The sequence below is a fragment of the Morchella sextelata genome (genome assembly GCF_020137385.1).
Source record: "Morchella sextelata strain SCLS chromosome Unknown scls_2, whole genome shotgun sequence".
Lineage (NCBI taxonomy): Eukaryota > Fungi > Ascomycota > Pezizomycetes > Pezizales > Morchellaceae > Morchella > Morchella sextelata.
The window spans coordinates 1,123,357-1,146,750 of record NW_025408617.1 but is presented as its reverse complement, the minus strand read 5'-3'; the positions used below and the strand labels follow the sequence as shown (position 1 = coordinate 1,146,750).

Sequence of the window (23,394 nt, the reverse complement as noted above, 5' to 3'; positions counted from 1 at the left end):
CGCATGGTCCGCCATAACAGTTGATGATTACTGAAAAGTCGTCTTTTTGAAAAGGACAGTGAAGAGAGGGGTAGAAGATGGCCGATGATGATGACGGCAAAGCTCGAGTATTAATTGAGGTCTTAGAGGATGAGAATGAGGAGGAGGGTTTTCATCTGTGATGCCTTCATTGGTTTACTAGTATACGTTACGTTACACCGATAAGTAGCCGATTTAGCTTGTGGGAAGCATAATTCGCTATCCTCATATGTATGTGCTCTATACCCACCACAGCCAGAAAACGGGTATGATGCTTATGTGGTGAAGTGGGAATAATCCGGTTCCGTGTCTGTACATATAGGGTTTCGCATGTTCATGTAGGTACATCTCTACATATTCCCCTCATTTCATCGTCCATCCCCGTCGGATATCGTAGTGGAGTGGGCAGACGCACACTTCATCCTTCGCCCCAGGGACTCCGTTATATCAGTAGAGCACTACTGGGTAACGAATGTCCCCTGAAACATGATCCCTGTGCCTGTTTCTCCCCGCATTTCCGTGAAAATGGAAGGTGGGACAACCAGTGCATACACAGGATGGCGCTGTCTCGGTCTGGGCACACGCATCGCTTGTAAAAGGGAAAAGGAAAAAAAAAACCGAGAGATTAAATTGAAGCATGCATACATACATAATACATACATGGTAAGTACCGCACGGAATCCGATTGTCTACATGTACGTATCTTATGTGTGCCTTTCGCTCTTGTTCACCGCCGCAGGCAGGTAAGGTAGACAGACGGCAACATTTGCACACCATACACCCAACAACCTTTTTCACTCTCAGCAGTCATGGTCTACCATAAACCCCGAAAATCTTGCCTCGACTGTCGTCGCAGGCATCTTAAATGTTCCCTTCCGGACGGTGTAGGCGGATCTGCAAGCTGCGTGTGGTGTCAGGAGCATGGGCTAGAATGTGTGAAAGATTGGGAATCCTCCGATTCAAATAACCTTCGTTCACAAGCCCCGAAAGATGGGTGAGTGTGATACACTGCGTATTTGGCATCTAAGGTGAACAAGTATTAACCTGGAATTCCTAGGGCAATTATTCTTAACGGCTCTAACTCGGCGTTTGGTGGCTTCCAGTTTTCCAAGGCCAGCCTTCTCCCGAGTGATGGGCCGAGTGCAACTCGCGTTTTACGTCTGCGACAAGAAGTGGCTTCGCAACATAAGTCTTCGACTTCGCTCTGGATAGGCGGCGATACTGATGCCGACCAAGAATTAAGGCTTGATAAGCCTGTTATTCAATATCTCAAAAATCTGTAATATCTTCTTCTAACACGGAAGTCTACTACCGGCTAATCAATATATATATATAAAGATTCTTTTCCAACGTCCACCCCTATATACCAATCATAGGGATATCATACTTCGAGTCAATAAAACCGACCCAGTTACTTCTCTCGGCAATGTACGGTGTAGCAGCCCGACTACCAGGTGCAATAGTCTCCACGCGTGATTTCTTACACATCAAGCGTGTTCTGGAGTACCAACTCAAGAACCATATGAGCAAATATGAACCATCGATACAAACACTCCAAGCGCTGACTTTAATACATTTGACGCTTGAGCTTCAGTGTGAAGGTCTTGAGGGAGTCGAGACATGGCCCCTTAGGCTTGCTGCTGTAGGTTACCATACCCATATATGACTTATATAGGGATATATCGGTTCTGATAGGGTTTATAGGCAGTTAGGATGGCTTTTGAACTCCGTTTACACCGGAAAGAAACATATGCTCACGAACACCCTCTCACGCAAGAAATGAAACGCCGCCTTTTCTGGGCCATCTTTGCCAAGGACCGTTGGACCAGTACCGGCAAAGGCTACCCCCTCATGATCGATATGTCTGATATTAATGTCGACCTCCCCTCTCCTCATGACATTGATAATCCCACCGCCCCACCTCACGAATACTTCGTCGAGCTCATCCAGCAAGCAATTGCCCTAGGTCGTATACACCCCGTCTGTTTTCGCGCGGACCGTTTCGCACATGTCACACCCGCACAATTCCGTCTCGTTGAACAAGAAGTCGCTCATTTGGGCCAGCGAATTAGAGCTCACGCTCACATATGGTCGCCCATCACCTTGGCACATCTTGAAATCAATTACGCTACTATAAGGCTACTTTTTTACGGGCCATTTTTCAAACCTACAACTGATGCTGAGGCTGCGCTTTTCTCAGAGTTAATCCCGAATGCATCGGATATGAGAGTCTTACTTGCCAACGATTCTGTCAGGGCGTTAGGATACACGAGTAAGGATTTATTGTTGACTGGTCCGAGTATCTGGGGGATAATGTTTTATGCTCAAGTCCGATGTTTCCTGGTGGCTTTGAGTATTAAGCATGACCCCATCACAGACTATGATGACGAGCTGAGAAGTGCGGCGGGAAACGCAGTGGAAAAGGTGGGTGACATTGCGAAGTTCATGTGTGAGGACAAAAAATGGTCTTTCATGATATTATCAGGTACTTTAGCGATTTTCACTAAGAGAGTTGCGGAGGATAAGGATGCTGTAAAAAGGTTGTCTGTTGGAGGAGAAGGGAAACCGGGGAGGAAGGGAAGTGGCGGAAGGAAGAGAAGGGCGGTGGATACAGGCGAGGGCGAAGTAATTGATGGGAGAAAAAAGAGGGACATGGTGATACAGACCGCTGGATTGGGGTTCGTTACTGGTGTTCGCAGTGTAGACTCTGATTCGACGGTAGATTTCAAAGGTGAGACACCAACGCCAGTACAGATGGCTAGTAATGGGGATTTTGGAAATTGGGATTTGGGGAATGATTATAGTGAGGACATTGACTGGCAAGAATGGGATATGATGTTTTCTGGCATTGCTTAGTATGTATAATCTTCAGTGTGTATTTCGTTATTGTGGATGGAGTCATATTTTGTTTGTATACTTTGGCGTTGGGTTTGTGGGCATTTATGTGGAAGCTCAATATTTGGAAATAATATCATATCCAAACTAGGTTATTTTTCATACATAGTACCAAAAAGGGGAGTGTAATAGGTACTTGAGCAATACGGAATTACCGTTAATTCTCGAGAAATCCACTATCTCGGCTTCGTGAAGTCTTAATTCCGCGTGAGAAAAAGCGTGTATCTGCACGAATCCGTGAAGTTTGATACGCCAATTCGCCTCCGGACTTACCACATACAAATACGGGGATAGTGGGTTATTCGAGAATTAACGGTATGCAAAACGACCGAATTAAATCGGAATCCTAGCCATATCCCTTACGCTGTTAAAGCTACCAACTTTGCTAAAACTACTAGCTTCCAATCATATATATATGCAACAACCAAAAAAAGTTCTTTGGTTTAACATAAATCTCTACTTCATCTATCATAGTCACCTGCGCTGAGGACCAAAATCCACATCAAAGAAAAGAAGCACTGCCTACGGTACGGGTATGCATCCCTATGTCTTCTGCATGCCGAATGGGTCTGGGAATGGCATAGCCCGAGTATTAATATATTAAGCCCTGTGAGCGATGCATAAACCACATATGGTACTTATCTCACACGTGTGTTATACGAGGAAACGAGTTTTTTTTTCTTCCCCCTGAGGCCTCCGGTTCTTCTCCACCCCGCCCCCACTCCCGCTCCGGACAAAAACCCGCTTTCTTTTCCCGTTCCGTTGCACAAACATTCCACATTTCCACGCGGAATCAGGACGTCGATCATGGAACTACTACGTGCATACGCCGGATATTTCCAGCGACCGGGGATTCCACGCAAAAACAAATACATTTCGTCAATACGAAAAAAAAGGAAGAAAGGAAAAAAAATGTTCCATGTCTTGGCAGGTTCAAAGAGGAATGTCGTTCGTGCCTCCATTGGTGGTGATAAAAAGACGGGTATGTCCAGAGATGCGTTGATATCCTGATACATCCTGGCACATCCTGATACCTACATGGTGGCTAGCTAGATGCGTACGCGTGTATTCTGCCAATAAAGATAATACACAGTAGGGTTCTTTATCCCGCAGCGACACTACATGTATTACAGATACCTTGTCAGCATTGTTTTCGAATTTCATCAATCGTATCATATCTCGGAGTAAAGTCAAAGCTTGGAGTCAATATTAGCGTGTATGATTTAGCAGGCCAGGTGCCAGGCATATAATAAGTGAATAATTCTCCGTAGTTGAGACAGCGTCACTGACTAGAGTAGAGCAGCTAGGACTATGTACCTACATGTACTCTACTGTTGATGTGCGCCTAACGAAGCTTCGAAGAACCTCTAGCTCTACCATTTGGACCACTCGAATACAAACGGCCCGAGCCCGGACTATCACTCGAAAGAAGCCCGAGCCAGGAGATATTGCTCATGATTGATGATTTCAGGGGTGATAATAACCTCCATTAACACTAGTGCCCTGCATACACCTAAATCCCCTCCCTCCAGGGCCAGGGTGAGTTATCTCAGGAGTACCGGCAACCAGGCTTACCGTCACCAAGCACCTTTACGAAGTAGAAGCAACCCTGAGGCTAGCAACACCCCCAGGGATCAACTATCAGTACTCAAATTACCATGTTTGGTTTGGCAGCAGCTTGGTACCTACATGTACTTTACTTACCCTACTGAGAGTGTCAAGTAATGCTATTTTTGACTCAAAGCAACTGTCGCAGGCGGCTCAACACACTCTAAAGTAATGTCAGCAGCTGGTTGCATGCGCGATGACGTCGCGTAAAACAATATAAATATAATCAAAAGTAATTCAGGGAAATACTTGGTTGACAGCTAAAGAGTACTCATCTGAAATAGCTACACATCTGCCTATTTCTACCTATTTCTACCTGCTTGAAAGCGAGACTGTCCCTTAAGTTCTACGTCTCTAGTTTACTTGAGTATTTAGTACTTTCTCCAGCAACCAGATTCTCCTCGCCCCAATACGAAAACAACTCAGAAATGGCCTCTATCATCTCGCCTCTACTCGAAATCCCTACTGTCACAGCTCTTCAGCTGGTCTCATCCTTGCGCATACCCCTCGCCTCCGGTACTTTGACTCTCACTCATCCACCTTCCACCTCCGCCTTGAATGAATCACTCACGAATAACACTACCACCGATACTATTACGATCAATGAACCCATTCTTCTCTTAACAATTGATAAGATAACTATCCCTTTGCCTCCTACCACTGTCGCTGTTAGCACGACGGACCACTCCCAATACCTCCTCGCCACACCACTCTCCAGCTCCGACACAGGATTTATCCACCTTTCTCTCCCTTCTCTACCCACTCTTTCGCCACTAGGGATCAAGCTCACATCTTTACTTCTCTCCCACGGATTTCTCAAAAACTCACAGGTTGAGGACGAGGATGATCTTGTTTCTGCGCTTCAGATCGCGCTCGGTGGAGGGGTGAACGAGAAACAGGAAGAGGTGAAATTCTCTGAAACAACAAAAAGTATAGCGAGCGGGGCTGTAGAAGGCAGTGCAAAGATTGCGGAGCTTTCAGGAATGGTTGCCAGCGCGGTGAGTAATGCGACATTTGAGGCTGGGAGGTGGGTTGGCGAGAAGATCGGCGTGGCAACTGGAGGTATCGACGCAGGGAGTGGAGAGAAGGGAGAGAAATGGCCAGTGAGAAAGGTTGTCGATGAAGGGATGGAAACCACTGCGAATACCGCTGGAAAGGTTGGAAACAGGTAAGTCTAACATCTCGGATAAATAAGGTTAGTCAGTGCTAACGAGGTGTAAATAGTGTTGCAAATACATCAGCCGCAATCGGAGATAGTGTTTCCAAAAGCGCAGAAGATAGATATGGAGGGGAAGCCAAAGAACTAGTTGAACAGTCAAGAGAGACTGTGGGAAACGTAGGGAAGGTTGCGGTTAATGCAGTTTTAGGAACAAGTGTAGTTTGGCAAGCAGGAGAGGCAGCGGTTGGGGCCGTGAAGGCGGGACAGGTGAAAGATAAAGAGTCGGAGAAGGGGGATGTGAAAGATGGCATGGAGGATGTGAAGATTTAGGTTAGTACAGGAATACATGCAGGTCATGTATATATGGATTTTATAGTTTTAGAAAATCATTTTAAAATTCATAGATTGCTATATAATCTTCCCTGATGTATACTGCTATTTTCAAGTCTTTCTATGTCTAACCATCATGTATGGCCTGGCTTCTACGGATTACCAAAGCACTCCCGGAAATGATAATTTAGTAATGTATGCCCGGGTACTTACCTGTACTAGTACTCGGGCTGTGGGAGATCAACGACAGGCGCTAATCATTTTCAAAACCTCAAATTCCTTATTCTAGACTGTATACGTGCCTTTGGAGTAAGAAGAATAGTGATCCGGGGGTAACAGGCCCGGAGGCACCCCTAGTCTAAGTACTATATATCAATGTTCGCTCGCGAGTCGCAAATTATCCAGAACTGCACGGCAAACCGGTTTATAATTAGTAAAGAAGACAAACAATTATACAAATTATATAATCCTAGCTAAATATATAAATAAACGAACCAGTGCGTATATAAATCATATACATGTAAACACATGACCTCAGTATCCTTTTAGGAGAGAGTGAACGAAAAAGATGGTAAACGTGATTACTATCCCCAAAGTGCAAGGTGGGGACCCCGATCGAACTTCTCCCAACCTATTGGAGATTCAATTAATCAACCACTAAGCTTAAGGCAGGGTGGTAGCTTTTGTTCAGGGTTAGGTGTATGGCAAATACTAATATATGGTAACCTTGGTGGGTTAAATGAAGGTTCGGGGACGAAGCTAACGTATTTCTACTCTAGGACGCTACTACTCTTTGCTTATGTTAAAAGAAAGTAGAAAATTTAATTATTATACCAAAAAAAACCACCTCAAAAAAAGAAACCCTAACCCACATAGAATGCCCCAACCGTAGCCCCCCGTCCCCCAAAAATGGAAACGGGGAAACCGGTATTATAAGAGTCATCTCCATAATTCAAAAATTTAAATCAGGAGATCAGGGGACTCGAAGAGTGGAGGCGTGCTGCTGATGGCAGTCGACTGGCGACTATCCCGAAAGTAGCACTCTGGGGTTTAAAAAGCTAGAGGTACGTGGCCATGGGGGAAAGCTGCGAATTTATAATAATTAGATCAGCCTACGGAGACGAGAATAGTTTTGGCTGCTATCAAATCAGTTGTTTGGCACTTTGATTCTAAATTCCGTGAGGAGGATTAAAACAGCTCTGGGTGAGTCACAAAAGAATCAAGACTTTCGTGGTTGACTGTAATTGCAACATAGAAATTGACGAAGATCATCTATCTCCAGGTCGATAAGTTCAAACTTCAATCTTGAGACCGGTCATGAGAAGAAAGTTACGTAAAGTTTAAATTTATCAGAGTCATCGCTCATGACGAAAGGATTGATATTTCGCTACACAGATATATAAAAAGGAAAGACTAGCATGAAAAGAAAAGAAAAGGTTAAAAAATAAAGAAACAAAACAAAACAACATCTGAGAGATCGAACGGGCACTTTGCTTGCTTCTCTCACATTGAAGTAAATGAGAGAAGCTAAGGACTTCTATCACTCAGTAGAAAGAGTAAGTCGTAGGTGGAGAAGACCAATGCCTAAGCATCTGATCAATAGCCTTTGACCATTCCTGAGTCAAGACCGAAGCCAACTGAGTGGCACTCGCTGGATCAGGAGTAGCATTACCCCACATGGCGGGCTCATATGCTGTCTTAGTAGCAAACTCTGCTACCATTTGACTAAACACAGTAACCGCTTCAATTAGTCATTGTATATAATAAATGTGAAAAGATGTATGTTATAATAGTTGGACTTACTCATTTCTCAATTTCGTAAGAATTAGCCAAGCAAAATTCCAACTCTTGCTGCTATCTGGATCGTTGTATACACTCCATTTAGCACTCTCCAAGAGTTCTGTACTGAATGGATATTGTCTCGTCAATCCTCTGAGCTCGCTGAGGAAGTTATTCGATGAGACATAGTAGTTCCAGGCTTCGGTCATGGGTGCATAATATGCTAACGCATTTACAGATGAGAGAACTTTTTCTATACGGCGGAGCTCTGTCAAGGTGTTGACTCGATGGCTGCGGAGGGTGTGTAACATCTGATTGATCTCAGTCTATGAATTTTAATTGTGTTAGAGCAAATCCTTAGGTGGTGTAGAAATAGTTTAAAGAGGATTGTCTTCAATCAAGATACTTACTTGGGAAATTTGACTAGAGCCATATGGAGCGCCAGAGGTAGATGCCGGGTATGAGTATTCACTGGTGTTGCTAGAGTAGTGGGACATTTCTGCAGTATTATCTGAGGCGGCAATACTTTCGTTGAAAGAGTCTGTTTGAGCTTCGAGAATGGGATGAATCTGTAGCTTTTGAGAAGGGGAAGGGGAAGTATCCGTGGGACACTTTGATGACGGAAAAGAAGAAATTGAAGGGGGAGCAGAAGCTGAACGATTTGCTGAGTTGTCAATCGAGAGATACTGAGTGTTGTTTGTTTCGTTTGATGCCATGGATTAGGGGGAAGAACGGTGGCTTTATAAAAGTAGATAAAATTCAAATGTTTAATTTTAGGGCTGATATTCCAGTGCGGTACGATGAAACCAATTGAATCGGCTTCTTTCGGAACTTGTAAAAATCTTCGATGCGTAGTATCCTCGGAGTTGTTTAGCGATTGCGGCACTGTGTTTGAATTAATCACGGGTAATCAATTGCAAGCTTGAATATTCAATCTCTCTCGGTGCATGTTGGAGTATGCAACTGTCAGCGAATATCATGCACATCTTATACACAGGCCCGTGAGGTCCTGGCCTAGTGAATACATCAATATTCTCTGGCTCTTTCTCCAACTCTCCCCTCGACCTCCCCTCTTTCTGCCTAGATCTCAATGATCTCCGTGAAACATTATTCTGACCCTGTACCGGAGCCATTGCTTTTTTTGCCCTATGTTGGTCATTGCATGTCTAGAAATATGGTTTATGATGCAATACCAAAAGTCAGACGATTGGTGTTTATTATTCTGATGCTCAGACAATCTTGGTAAAGTAGCCAGAAAAAGTTGACCCGTAATTACTTAGAAGGTAAGCTTAAGGAGAATAAATCAAAGGCTGAGGGTAAGCACTATCCCATGACGAACGAATCTGCATCAGCAGAGGAGGTTAACTAGCCTGATCGTGTGTCGGGGACGTGTGCCAAGATTTAGAAATGGATGCAGTGACGGCCTGGTATTCGGAAATAGACTGAAAAATCTAGAATCTGAGTATTATGAGTACTATGAAGTTGAGATGTTCTGTGGTTCGAGATGTCGCACCCTTAGTAACGCACTCGCATTTACTCTAGTACCTTCTTGTCAAAAAATAGAACCAAATAGACCTTAATCAGGGCTATATTCTCTATTGGGGTAAAGCTTATATGAGCTAAGACCCTAATAGATCCATATAAGGTAATTTGTCTAACAAAGCATAGGGCGGTGCAAACCTGGGTTGATATTAGAAAGAGACGTTGTGATTGGACGATTCAACGTCGTCTGTGGCACAGCTACCCGGCCGGGCGTGCTCCCGCTGAGCCTCGTTTTCGTCAATGCCCTTCCCTCACTCCGATTCAGTGATCTCACCTAATACTCCACCGATCAATTGTGATACCATGGTCCGTGGGATTTTAATACTACATCCACAGGTAAGGAGATGTGCCCGTATCCAGCAGATCCCACGAAATGACTGCATGAGATCGATCTACCAAACTATCGGCTCTCGCTTGTCGGTTTGAGCCACATGTCAACTGGGTCCACACTCTTTCGCTCCCAGCTCCGCTCAGCTGTTTTCTTCACTTTCAGAGTACCCACCCGCCAGACCCTGTCACTCCTGCAAGAAAGGGGTGCAATGGATAATAATCATTGCTTATGTAGCGGTGAAGACTCATTTTCCTTCTGACAAAGATGTCTACCTATGTACTCTGTTTTCTGCAGAGTACGACGTATGTATGCGCCAGTACATACGGATATCCCTAAGGTTCGTGCACCGGAAACAAACCACATGCATGGTTCTTGGGGCCGCCTTCGCCAATTAACGAATAAACTGCTTCATCACTCGATCGGGATTCACGTTTATTTTGACGTACATGCATGCCGGTACGGTCACGAGTCATTTTCCTCACGCAAAAACATGTATCCTTCAACATCGTGTAAATCTCCCTGCATTTTGCTCTTACCCTGATGTCTTCTTGCCGCATTATTAATTTATGATTATTCTTCAGTCTGTATAAGTTCATCGGTCGTCGCCACTTTTGTAACAGCACAGTTCAAGGTAGTGAAGTATGGCGCGCCAATAAAGACCATTCTTCACACTCGATCAACTACCTCTGACAAGGGAGATATGGCACAGCATGTCAAACGCCGCATTCTTTGCCTTACAGTTGGAGAACCATACCTATAGGCAAACGATCCACGTAACCTATCTAAACAACTTATGGAGCAAAATCTTCATACGTCATGTTGGAGATATTTGAACAGCGGGGTGATGATTGGAGAGGCCCAGGCCTTCCGTACCCCGCTCATATCACTATAAGCACAATTAATAAGGTTTGGCATTACCACGACATAGTCCTGATTTGCGCGTATTTACCCCGCCGCTTTTCTTCAAGGAAGTAAGGATATTAGATAATAAACGCCTTAGACGACGTGACGCAGAAGCCCTAAGGAAATCACTATCGCCATAACAATACCCTGTAACTGGTCCTTTAGATACCAAATATTTTCAGGACGTCACCAAACTTCTCGGATTCAGCCAATTGCTTCATGTGGATATACTTAATTGCCCTGGCCCGGCTATATCTAACCAGCCGGCCTTAATGCTTTGTGAAAACCGATGCAAACCTTCATACTAGAAACCAAAATCCAACTCTATAGTAACATCCGCATTCGATTGTAGTTGAACTGCCGTATTACTCACTTTAACTAGTAGTAAAAACTCACTTGTGCCCCTAAAGCTTAATTGTTCCCAAAACCTGGTCAGGACATCAACATCATCTGGCTGATAGACATTATGGCCACCCGGTCTTACTCACTCAAAAGCCTTATATTTAATTAAAAGAGTTACAGGAAGAAACATTTTTGTCTTCGTAATACTTTCGAGACTAAATCTGTACCTATGTGCATAAGTGAGTGAAGACCAAGGTAAAATACGATCAGCAATCTGCACATTTTCTGCTTGATAATACTGCATAAAATTGAAAATTTTGTGTTTTCCACCTGGTCTGTCATGATCAGAATGCAGAAGTGACTATCGGTATGCACGCGCGCATGCACGACACAGGAAGTCTTAAATGTATGGCACAGCGCCTATATATACTCTAAGAACACCATGCGCGTGGTGATGTAGAGAAAAGAACTTCTAGTATTTTACACGAGAATTTATATGCCCCCAATTGGCTCAAGTCCTGCATGTTGATGATACAATATGTGCAAAGGCCGATCTCACTAGGCAATCCATTGATTCATTAAAGACACTAAGCTTGGTTTTGATTCTTTTCCAAGGCCCAGAGATTCTGTGTATTTAGTATGCATTGTGTTTGTCAATTGATTCGTATGATCATCGGCACGGGGCCGATTCCAATTGAATCTAGCTATGGATTATATACGGTCCAGCTGTTAGTTGTGTTTATAGATGCGGCTACGTGCTTAAGATTAAGTGGTCCCAGGATCCGGATCAAATTGAGATAAACTTGATTGAGGCAATCATAAAACCATGAAATAGCTCGATACTACATGTAGTTAGCTAATATCTATATATCATGTATATATATGCAAAATTGATCAAGGGGTACGTTCGAATCCGGATCAATCTCTGCCCATCCCCCGTGTGTGTAGCAATTACAATAATAGATTCTTGAATCGAGCCTATGCTCACCAAAATTTATTCTAACATAGATGTACATACGTATCTCAACAAACTCTCGGGTTCATATAATTAATATATAAGTTTAATTCGATTCAATTCACAATACATACCTTATTCTTCTCTGGGTTGTAGCACATATGAGTCCGGGGACTAGAGCACACTTACCTTATGCTTAATGCCGGGCACCACAAGTCTTTCACTTTTCTTGTTTTGTCCTGTTTTTATCTAACAACTTTTTCCATCCAAAATTATAGCCCGACATCAAGATAATAGCTTCCTTCGAATTTCACAGTCACAACACAGCCTATCACTCGGCTTACGCTAACCGCCCATTCAACTTTACAGAGTAAGTCAAACAGTGATCGACGTGACTCTACAGCCTATGAAGCGTGTAAAGCTAGGCAGAGGGCGGTGCATAAAATGTGCTCCTAGTATTACCAGTCCCAGAGTTGCAGCTCCCCCACCTGGAAATTACGGAGCCCGACTAGATAAGGGGAAATTCTCCTTGGACTATTCAAGTATTTTCTTACCTTAGTATGTCTTATACTCAAACTTGCAAAAGTGAGAAACTGGACTGACTCATTATAGCATAAGTTCGCCGCCTGACCGTGTTTCTGGCCGACTATTGGAAACATACGGTATGATGCGATCAATGCCGTTACAGGCCGATCAAAGTTCGGGGGCACGTTCGGCTATATATCAAACACACGTACAAACACAAGAGATGTCAGTCATGTCAGAACCTTGTGTCGGGTTCCTGGTTACACCTCAAGCAGTTGAGCCGCGATGCAATTTTTGGACATGAAGTGGCTGTGCATGCATATGGGACGGAGGAGGCTCCGGATCTTTTTAAGATCATTCGGAGTTCTTGCTATAGAGGGGGGTTGGTAGCACAGATAGATACCGGTAGTGACGTTGACGTATCTCCTCCTCTTGAATCTCTCAGTTATTATGATATCCGGCACAGCGTTAAGGAATTGGTTATATGGGAACTCTGCCGAATTAAGCGGCTCACTTGCCGAGCCTAACTCTTCATCTAGACCCTGCATAATAGGATGGAGGTTCAGATTCCACATCCATGGAATCAGTTTTGTCCTCCCGGGAACGTTCCTTGGCAAGGCACACTTACATATGTATGTACCTATTCATATTTTCTTTTGACGAGCTGCTATTAATTGCATGCAAATACATGTAGTGGACTTGGCGTGCTTTGTATGGCATGCAATAGCAATCACTTCTAAGAAAGTCAGGAAATATATAACAAGTGTATGTCGATGATCTGCACCAAACATCACATCTGCGGGGAAGATTAGCGCAATATATCAAGTATTGGGTAGAATACTCTATCTGGGAAAATTTCTACACCTGGTCCAAACATGAAGACCCACTCCAAATAAGCGAGAGAGAGAATACTCGGCACCTTAACAAATCCTAGCTTGAGCTTCCGTCAGGCGATTTCCATGGGCCGTGCGGCGCAGCACGAGGCTCAACTGCATGCTGACCGAATGACATATTATGTGTCTACCTAGATTTCGGAGACATTCTATCTACATCAGTTGTAACTAAGTTGCGGGTTTATAAATAATCTTTTGTTTTGTGTTGGTTGTTAGGCAGCTGAATTGACCAGTTCATAGGATACCAACTTCTCACGGGTGACCGGCCCCCAACATTTATAACTACATAACATGGCATTGGGCCTTTGGGAAAGCACCTTGCATCATCAACGTATATGTAGTACAATTGCCAGTATTTCCCTCCGTAAATTTCTGCGCCTATATGTACATACATATTTATGTGTATCTACACCAGGATCTATAGCATATATAAACCGGGCTCGAATCACGCCGTCATCCCTTACAATTCTGTATAGATCGGACCATCACAGGTCCACAAGCCTAACTAATTTTTACTCAAACTTATCGATTGATCTCGGTTTAAGATTCCCCCTCCTTACCAGATTGATTTGCTACGCATACTTACGTTATATCTTGTTTAGGCAATTAACACATATCTCACTTGATTTTCTCGGACGTTAGATCATGGTCAATCCGAATAGCAACTCCCTAGAAGTTTATAAATATGTTTATAGAATATCGAGAGGTACTCGAAGTATAGATCTTCGCTCACTGATCTCACTCTTACCTAGATCATACATATCTTCACTTTTCCTGTCAGGATCAGAGTTAGAGTAAGATCATAGTAAATTACATGAACATATAGCTATATATCTCCATGTGTATTCATCATAACCCTATTACCAATTTACACTCTACGCATATTTATAACCCCCATCCTTTTATATGGTTACATGTATATTACACATAGCCTATTTAACTTTCGTTTAGCAATACCAGTTACTACATTATTACATGTATATATACTTTCAAATGGTCTCTCATCCAAATAAATATTCAGTATAGTACTTCCTCAATATAAGGATGGCCATAGACGTGCCCAAATCAAGAGTTATTTATCCAAACCCATGATCATCAGACTTGTTTTTAAATCATTAATTGTTCATGAGTCTGCTAAACAACAGTTGTGATGCCCGATCCTTAATTTAAGATTTCTTCCCTGATTCTGGGGCGAATTTGGCGTAGGTGTGGACCATGATTATAATTATATTGATCGTGATGGTGAAGGCCGGTACTGGGGATGATGATATGAGCTACACTACATTTAGGTGATAGCTAATGCGATATCCAGTCTATATCTTATGGTTAAACATATATAAAACACGGGAAAGGCCAGGGCGGTTCTACATTGGACTATCCCTTCGCCTGTCGGAGCTGCCCACCCTATAATATAAGAGGGTCGTAATTTCAATCTCCATCGATATATATCTCCGTAGCTGGAAAAAAAGAAAAAAGAAAAGAAAGAAAGAAAGAAAGAAAGAAAGAAAGAAAGAAAGAAAGAAAGAAAGAATGAAAGAAAGAAAGGAAGGAAGGAAGGAAGGAAGGAAGAAAACGAGCTCCGTGGGGTTATGAACCCCCCTTCCTATACGGCGAACGTCCTACCGATACCCAGACGCATATTGCCACTATGCAGCTAGCGAAACTTCAAAGCTGGAATAGATAGTAAAGATGTCTTTCCCACCAGGCACCATCAATTAATTAATAAGAAAGATAATGAGATCTGTGAGCAATTAGGGCCACTCTCTTAGCACCAACGTGAGGATAGGCGACATTTTTCGACAGAGATGAAGGGATACTACATGTAATGTAGCAGCAACTAAAATTTCTAAAGTTCTTGGATCATGAAATATCACCCGGATTTATGGTTTTGCCAATTTATGACTTAAAATCAATGATTCTACATGTAACATGATCATACTGCATTAGGCACATGTATACCACTCTAATAGGAGTGTTGAATTAATGTACCTACATGCCTTAGCAAAAGCTTAAGCGCACATAGGGCTAGGTTTATGCATATCTGCGCATGAAACCGGTAATAAAGCCGACTAAATCCGATCTGACACCAAGAGCATATCTGTGGCCGGTCCTGAGTATACCTCATTTACTCTAGACCCTCATACGTCGAAAAACTCGGCCTCACACCTTCACGTAACTTATTTCTGGCTAACCGGGTTCCCCCGCGGCCGGATAATGTGTGTTAAGTCGCATTAACCCGCCACGCCGGAACTCAGCGTACCGTACGAGATCTTCAACGAACAAAATCCCTTTTTATTTGCTATTCCGGATCCTTTTGCCATCCGTAAGGAATCCCCAGACTCTTGGCAATCAGGAACAAATCTTTCCTAATCACCAGATGATCTTGGCCCGTGCTTTGGATTTTTTCTGTAATATTATGCGGGCTCAGTCTCTATCTAAACAATGATTTGGGTTAAAGATCTGTTCACAGGTTAATGGTGAGCCACAATATGAAAAAGGCTTGTGTAGGTTTCGTATGCCTACCTACTAGGTACGTCTCTAGGAGGTATTTTACAGTACCTACTCCTGCCTATCCGCGCACGGTACGTACCTACAAGAGTGAGAAAATGAGATGTAGTATGGTGTCAAATCGCGCCTAACTATCCGCTGGCCGTTTCGGGCGGATGGATAAATTCTCAAGCGGAAGTGGCAATTGACAGCATTCCGATTGACGCCTGATCATGCAGGGTGCCAAACTGCCCGTTGGCAGCATCTCAATCTCAATCAGTGCTTGGTAAAGGAAGTGCCAATTGTTTCCGTAAAATCCGTGGGGGACCAGCTGTCCTTGGACCTCCGGAGAAACGATCGAATATACATATTACTTGATCAATTGATCAAGCGTTGTTACTGGCTCAATGGTTTTGATACATGTATATAGGTAGAGTACCTACATCCTAGAGCACACAGCCTACTCCAGATCTTGTGAAGCTGTCACGCTGCTCGGATCTTTGAACGATTCTGGAACACTACCTTAGAACATCACGAATTGGGTAATTGTTATTGTCCTAGGATTGTACTCTACAGTTCCTGATACAGAAGGCTTCTAGATTCTAGATCCACGGATAACAACTCCTCTACATACGTACTCTAGTTCAAAATACCCCCGACGCACGACGGCTTCATGCCCGTTACTTATGATGCCTGGCCGGCGTGACAAGCTAGCGTTATGATTTGGCGTTCTTATCGTTAGGACCAGTACCTCCCCAAAAGTGCAGGCGTGCCGCGGGCTAGGGTGTATTGTCCAGCACAACGATTTGCTAGCTATGGTTCCATGCATTGGTTGTTCGGAGCTTTTGACAATCCTCAGGATGCAAAGTCCTGCTAGCCGAGAGGTCTGCATTAAAATCTCTTGTTCTTATATCAACACGTGTATAAATCGTCGGTTTTTGTCGACTTCCTAGACACGGCTCAAGCACTCTTGGGATAGTTTTTGAAGAGTTTCTCCGGGGTGATTGATGAATGGGTGGGAGCTCCTCATGGGCGTACGCGTTCTGTGCTCGGTGTTCGTCTTTCTAGATCATAATTTACGAGTCCAGTTTCATGTATGCTTTTTTTTTTTTGCCGATTCTAAATCTTTCAACGGCGAGGGAAAAATCTTCTCCTTCGAGTGAGGTAAGTGGGTTGATACGAAGTCACTTCTTGTGGATGCCGAATTCTGGCCTGTGTTACCACAGTGGAGGCGACAGAGAGGAGAAGGGTGTGGTTGTGCAACACAGCCTTCTTGTACCGTACGTACATGATGCAGCACCATTTCACTCCCATGTATCCCAAACAAGCAATGATTCGAATGTCTCAAATATGTCCAGCAGCCGCCACCGTTTTTTAACGCCTTGTGCCAATAACCGATGCAGCGCTGCGCCTTGTTTACTCTACCAGTTGAGATCATGATGGAGTTTCCCCACCTTGATTTGACATTGTGTGCGTATGTAAAGTCACTCACCCCATCAGACTCTTAAACCTCCTCATGATCCCCTCATAATCATCAGCTCCCTAGTACGCTGAACCACCTTTTGATACCTGTAACGAATGCTAAGCTTGAACCATCACCAGAAGCAGCCATGGGCAGATTCAGAGACAGCATCAGTTCTCTGTTATCACGTTCTTCAAGGAAGAACGTGAATCAGGAAGAGAAGACCGATCCTTCACCTCCCAGGAAGATGTCGAGATCAAAGTCTGATAAAATATCAACTTCGACGAAGAAACCAGTAATCGAGAAAAAGAGGAGCTTTTCGGTAATAACAACTAGAAGTCGATCAAGATCAACACCGACAACATCAACAGGCATACCACAGACTCAGCGGTTCAATGTGGTGGAGGCACGGATATACACCAAAGGTGAAAGGAATGATTATCACTACAGTCCAGTCCCGGAAATCAAAATCATCCCTAGGTTCCAGGTAAGGGTGGATCCACCAGACAATATTCCGTATACGATGAGCCTTGAGGATCAAGAAGAGGAGCACCCAAATGCCATGGGCGGTAGTGTTATCCATTCTTCAGCTGTCATCACCCCTCCTGCATCGCCAAAATTCGCCCAATCTGGCTTTCGAAAGCCGCAGCTCAAGATAGACACTACCGCCATAAAATATACGGAGTCCTGGACTACCGCACCCCCATCACCTCCAAGCTCCATTTGCTCCCCAGTAGCACTTATCCTTCAATCTCCCACACGCGCACCTCCATCACCGCCCACGCCGACTCTGTCACCAATACTGCGCGCATCCGATGATATTCTCATAAATATCTTCTCCAACCTTGATTCCTTGTCCTCCATGTCCTCCCTAGTACGCACACACTCTCGCTTCCACGATGTCCTCGAGCCGAATAAACTGTATGTTCTGCGCGGGATCATGAGTAATATATCCATGCCCGCGCATGACCTACTAGAACTCCTCAGAAACACAGATACGTGCACGGCAAAATCTTACATAGAGGACTATCTTTTCAGTCTCGAGGTAGTCAGCGCACTAAAAGCGCTCATCCAGTTGAGATGCCGGTACTTTTTGAATAGTGGGAAGATGGACTTTCATAATCAGAGGGCCGAGCAGGACTTTGATGATGCACTGTACAATATCTGGACGTTTTGTATTGTGTTCAAGGGGCGAGTGGGCGAGAAGTATCTTGAAAGGCAGGCAGAGTGGTGGAGGAGGAGGAACATGAGCATGAGAGGGCTTCTGGATGTGCTCGAGATATGGGGCTGTTTGGGAGTTTTGTTGAGGCCGTTTGTGGACGCTCCGGAGTTGGCGAGAAGACATGGGGTTATTGAGAATAGGCAAATGTCGAGTACCTATGTCACAGAGGTTATGGTTGAGTTAGGTCAGTTTGTTTCCTTTAATCAAACTTTTGACGGCGGAAATGAAAACTAACGATCTTTTAGAACAATGGATATCATACCTTCAGACTCAGGGTCTCGACACAATCAAGCTCATTGTTGAATCTCCCGAAGCAGACCACAATAAACGTTACGCCATAGTCATCGCAAAGGGTCTTAACCAATGGCGAAAGAAAGGGCATCAAAAAAAACCATATGCGATGTTTCTTAAAGACTCTGCAAGCAGAGTTTACAAGGAGTTATCTTTGGTCCAAAATGTTCCGACTTTCATTGGGGACTCTTGGGGTCCTACTACGGATGTTTAGGTTGGAGTACTTGTATAATCGTCCCTCTTTTTTTTACTTTCACTGTATATTTCTTGCCTATACGCTCGCTATATTACCTTCCCGGGAAAAGGATTTCCTTCTTTGTAATATTTATGATTGTCATGACTACAGATTACTGGGAGGTGTTTGAGATTTTTGATTTATACTTTGGCGTTTTTATGGATATTGAGGTTTGAGGGCTGAAATGGGTATCGCTTATTTTATGAACCTTTTTTTTTAACATCATTTTACATCTCTTTATATAGTCATGAGTACACGATTACTGTAATTTTGGAATTTGGAATGCGAGGGATGGGGGCCAAAAGTTCAGTTGCAGCTTAGTAGCACAACCCGTTACAAACAGAAACCGTGCGCAAACCCAGCAACCTAGAGAGATATACCCCGCTCGACTTCTTACTTTTGCTGCTTGCCTATTATCACTGCAGCTGTGAGTTTCCAAAACCCTGATTCGATCGCTGGGTAGTTTAGATGACGTATTGGCTGTGAATAAACTTCCTGTGGAGTTTTTTTTCTTTTCTTTTCTTTTTGTTAAAAGGTGTATTCTTGTAAAGACTGTGTGGTATAACATTCAACATAGATATTCTAACAGCTAGGACATGATTACACTGGAAAATTCTATCAAAACTAAAACCACCGGAATGCGCATTTTTCAGCCCTGTAGATATTCAGCTCTCAATCTCACAACGGTAAGTAGGGCTGAAGGTATCAGGCACCTACCCATTTTAATTCTTTAAGATTCAATACTGAGCTACCCATGTCGAACCTACGTTTATAGTTTTGGGGTCCGTGTGCGCACGCTAGGTTGCCTTCAAGTTGAAGGTTTAAGGTTGTTGACACTGGCTCAGTTAACATAGTCTTAATCCTCAAACATGGGGTAAAACCTACGGATATGATACAATCTCCTCCACTCCTTCAAACAATGATTCTAACAGCTGCAACTTCAACTCTACCTCCTTCTCACTCTCCCCCTCCACTACCTCCATCATGCGGTTGTGTATATCAGCCGCCCTCTCTAGTATGCCACCCACCATAGCCAGCCGCTCTCTTACACCCTTTGCCACTTCTCCATAGCTGGCGCACCACTCAATGTCCATCCTTTTAATGTCGTTTTCAAGTTTCCGGGATTCTCTGTCTTTGATTGGTTGAGTGGTAAAGGTGGACGCGAACACGCTGCTTGCGCGCCCGCGTGGGGGTTTGGGCTTACTGCGCGCTCTGGTAACCTCGACGACATTTTTGCCGTCCCAGTGGCCGAGGGGCGCTTGTTCGAGGTTGTGTATTTCGAAAAGGTCTAGGGTTGAATGGTAACAGGTTTCTGAAGGTTTGAAAATGAACATAGTTTCTTTGTTGTGAGCGCTGCTGACAGGTGGTATGCAGTGATAACAAATCGCCTCTATAGATCTGTGGAGCAAGCACCGGTTAATGGTATAAGTAGTTCCGGGAACAAAGGAAGCAGCACTAATGAAGGGATTGGGTGGATGCTTGCGAGGAATAGAATTCGACAAGGAGACGTGTAGGAGAGGGTACATAACTTTAATAGTATACAGATTTAATATAATCTCGTATGCATCAAACTTTGCGCCTCATAGCGAGCGCTGTCGTGGTGATGTCGTTTAGTGGTTTTTTAATCACAATATATCACTCGTTCTAATTACACGGAATTTTATTGCTATCAAACTAACCCGAAAAGGTTTCAATTACTACTAGACTTAAACAACAGCAAAGAGTTAGCTTTGGGACATATGAGTTTTTAGAGTGTAAATTAATACATATAAGTACGTGTGCACTTCTTGTCTTAGACCTTTTAAATACGTGATTTGGTTTGATGTTGAAATATACTCTATACGTACCATGAAAACGTATACAACAAGACACCATGGAGCCAATATAACTTGGACCTATAGACGCATGGACTCTGATAGATTTCGTTTGGATAACATCAACCCTCGTTATCTTATCATATCCACTATGAATTACACTATTACAAATTAAATAATACGTAAAAGGTCTAAAGTGACACACTTTTGGTACACTTGATGTATAGTAACACATAATGGGAGGTAACACACTTCAAAACTTTGGACCTAAAGAGTCTTACCCGTTGATGACGTATTAATAAAAAACTCGGAACTAAAGGGCCTTTTAGTAGGACACTTTAGAAGGACACGTTGACAACCTGTTTATATGGGATTACTGATAACCTTGTATTGCCGTGAGAGAGAAGGACGGACTGAACTTAAAGGGAAATTCGAAAGAGTGTTCGTGGAATTGTGTCATTTAGGATCATAGAAGTGTGTCATTTTGCGTTATGTTTTACTCTACATCAAGTGAACCGAAAAGTGTTAGTTTAGACCTTTTCCGTAAACAATATCTAGTAACCATCTTATCGAACCGCTAAATCTTGCCTGAATGTAGGTTATTATGAGGGGAAGAATATGTAGTTCCTACTGGCCTAGAAATTTGGGGGAAATTTGTGTTTAGCCAAGTCTTTCATTCGTGATATCCAAGTCACTTTTCAACAAAAGCCGTACGTAGTACGAAGGTATTTTGGCCTTTGATTATACGCCAAAGGAATACATATCCAATAATACTGGCACCGGGGGTTTTATATCCAAAATACTACAGCCAACTGAACATCACACCCAATGAAAGCCACTGTAATGTGCTGTGGCTCATTGTTTCTTGGGTGGTTTTGGAGACATTCAGTCTCAAGATCTCCTAATAACGTCATCTACCACTCTCCCCGTCTTGCTTGGCCTGTGGACCTGTTTAATCTTTGAGTTTACGATATCACAACTCCCAACTGGCTAAAAAAAAATCGTGATATTGGTGATCGATGAATAGTCCTTCTTGATTTATCTACTACAAGTCTAATGCGGCCTCCGGCCGCAAGTGTATGTAAATGTAGTCCAGTCCATCCCATTCCGAGGCCGAGGCGAATAATATAATCAGGTCCAGTCTGCTCGTATAGGCACTGTACTATAGTACTATCTATTGCGGGCCCGGATTGTTAAAACCTCTGGCGTGAGTATCCTATAGTTATATTAGTTAAGGGCTAACAATCGGGTTCGGTCCAATCTGGCCGTGTAAGCACTGCAATATCCATGATCCATTGTGGGTCCGGATTGTTGGAACCTCTGACATGAGTATTTCTATACATGTAGTTATATTAGCTTTCCTTATTAATAAAGGGCTCATAATCGGGGTCGGGTGCCGCTGCGCGGCATGCACACCGACCCCTCCTCACTCGCACGAGTTCTTAATATTAATATTAATAAAAAGATATCGATGGGGGCTCAAGGTTGATATATAAGACTATATCTACAATTAATTCTCGCTGTTAGTGTTTGCCCTTCGATGTCAGCTCCCTTCCCAGCATTACCGGGTCCTATTTCGAGAGCAATTCTTTGTCTGTATATATATGTTACAAGTGGGTGGCCAGTGGGTTCGTGGTAGATTGTGATTGCAGGCTTATAATTAGGTGTCCCCCTAGCTAGCTCACTTTGCCCTCACTTCCTTAAGTATTGCTTCCCGGCCTTTGACAGTTGTGTGGGCGAGGTAGTCTAGCTATAGTGGTAGACGCCTCGTCTTGCTACATCGTGTGGGTTGAGCCACCATGACCGTCCGGAGGTCATGGGCTCAACTCCGGGGGTGGGAGTAATAATGCTCTGGGGTGTACGGCATGTAACGGGGAGTAGAGTCCGATATACCGGGAGTTGATCTCAGATCCTCCCGCGAATTAGGGCCTATATCCCGTGAGGGGCTTATGGTCACAGCATTACTTTTTGTGTATTTATTGCCCATTTTTCTTTTTTTCTTTTTTCTTTTTTTTTTTTTGAGGGGCCTGAGGGCCTTCCTTAGTGGGGTATGTGTGATATCGATCAGAGCTCTCTCTGGCCGGCCTACAATCGTAGGTTGAGCTACCTTAGCTTCTCGCTCATTATTTGGCCAATTAGTCTCCCCCATGGTCGGCCGGATGTAGGATTAGGCCGGTTTAGCGAAACTTTTTCAGACCATACATGTATTCTTTTATAGTATAGTAGATATATATGTGCTTCTATCTGCGGTATGCAGACTACTAGTAGTTTCAACCAATAGAAATGCTTCGTGACTACAATGAGGAGGCTTATACTATTTAGATATTCTCTCGCTCATTGAGTTGTCGGATGTCATTGCGGCCAAGCCCTTACAAAATACGGGATTTGTTGAGCGCGTGAGTAGACATTTATTAAAGGTACTTCGGAATTCCTTTGTATATCTAGTTTGGCTATGGTGCCGGTGGCTAATAAGTAGATTTGGGTATAGCTTTCGGTTTGTGGAATTCTGAATATATACAAAAGAAAATCTGTGGCATTGTAGTATTTTTACCGCTACCTACAGCCACTCATCAAAAGTGTTCGTGATTTAGTTTTAATGTCAG

The 23,394-nt window shown here is 43.5% G+C and overlaps 6 protein-coding genes across 6 annotated transcripts; 4 read left to right on the top strand and 2 right to left on the bottom strand.

Annotated features, from left to right (window-relative positions):
- Nucleotides 1–827: 827 nt before the first annotated feature.
- Nucleotides 828–1,301, top strand: H6S33_005556 (uncharacterized protein; the record flags this gene model as incomplete). Its single annotated transcript, XM_044836915.1, has 2 exons — nt 828–1,012; nt 1,076–1,301. The coding sequence occupies 2 exons, from the start codon at nt 828–830 to the stop codon at nt 1,299–1,301; spliced, it is 411 nt and encodes a 136-aa protein (XP_044698865.1).
- A 143-nt stretch (nt 1,302–1,444) lies between these two features.
- On the top strand, nt 1,445–2,874 carry H6S33_005555 (uncharacterized protein; the record flags this gene model as incomplete). The annotated part of the gene is made up of 2 exons (XM_044836913.1): nt 1,445–1,660; nt 1,723–2,874. The coding sequence occupies 2 exons, from the start codon at nt 1,445–1,447 to the stop codon at nt 2,872–2,874; spliced, it is 1,368 nt and encodes a 455-aa protein (XP_044698864.1).
- A 2,075-nt stretch (nt 2,875–4,949) lies between these two features.
- On the top strand, nt 4,950–6,010 carry H6S33_005554 (uncharacterized protein; the record flags this gene model as incomplete). The annotated part of the gene is made up of 2 exons (XM_044836912.1): nt 4,950–5,689; nt 5,746–6,010. The coding sequence occupies 2 exons, from the start codon at nt 4,950–4,952 to the stop codon at nt 6,008–6,010; spliced, it is 1,005 nt and encodes a 334-aa protein (XP_044698863.1).
- A 1,544-nt stretch (nt 6,011–7,554) lies between these two features.
- Nucleotides 7,555–8,286, bottom strand: H6S33_005553 (uncharacterized protein; the record flags this gene model as incomplete). Its single annotated transcript, XM_044836911.1, has 3 exons — nt 7,555–7,735; nt 7,814–8,115; nt 8,200–8,286. 3 exons carry the CDS (start codon nt 8,284–8,286, stop codon nt 7,555–7,557), a joined length of 570 nt encoding a protein of 189 aa, XP_044698862.1.
- A 9,091-nt stretch (nt 8,287–17,377) lies between these two features.
- H6S33_005552 (uncharacterized protein) lies at nt 17,378–18,956 on the top strand (the record flags this gene model as incomplete). The annotated part of the gene is made up of 2 exons (XM_044836910.1): nt 17,378–18,635; nt 18,697–18,956. The coding sequence occupies 2 exons, from the start codon at nt 17,378–17,380 to the stop codon at nt 18,954–18,956; spliced, it is 1,518 nt and encodes a 505-aa protein (XP_044698861.1).
- A 902-nt stretch (nt 18,957–19,858) lies between these two features.
- On the bottom strand, nt 19,859–20,311 carry H6S33_005551 (uncharacterized protein; the record flags this gene model as incomplete). The annotated part of the gene is made up of 1 exon (XM_044836909.1): nt 19,859–20,311. One exon carries the CDS (start codon nt 20,309–20,311, stop codon nt 19,859–19,861), a length of 453 nt encoding a protein of 150 aa, XP_044698860.1.
- Between the last annotated feature and the right edge of the window lie 3,083 nt (nt 20,312–23,394).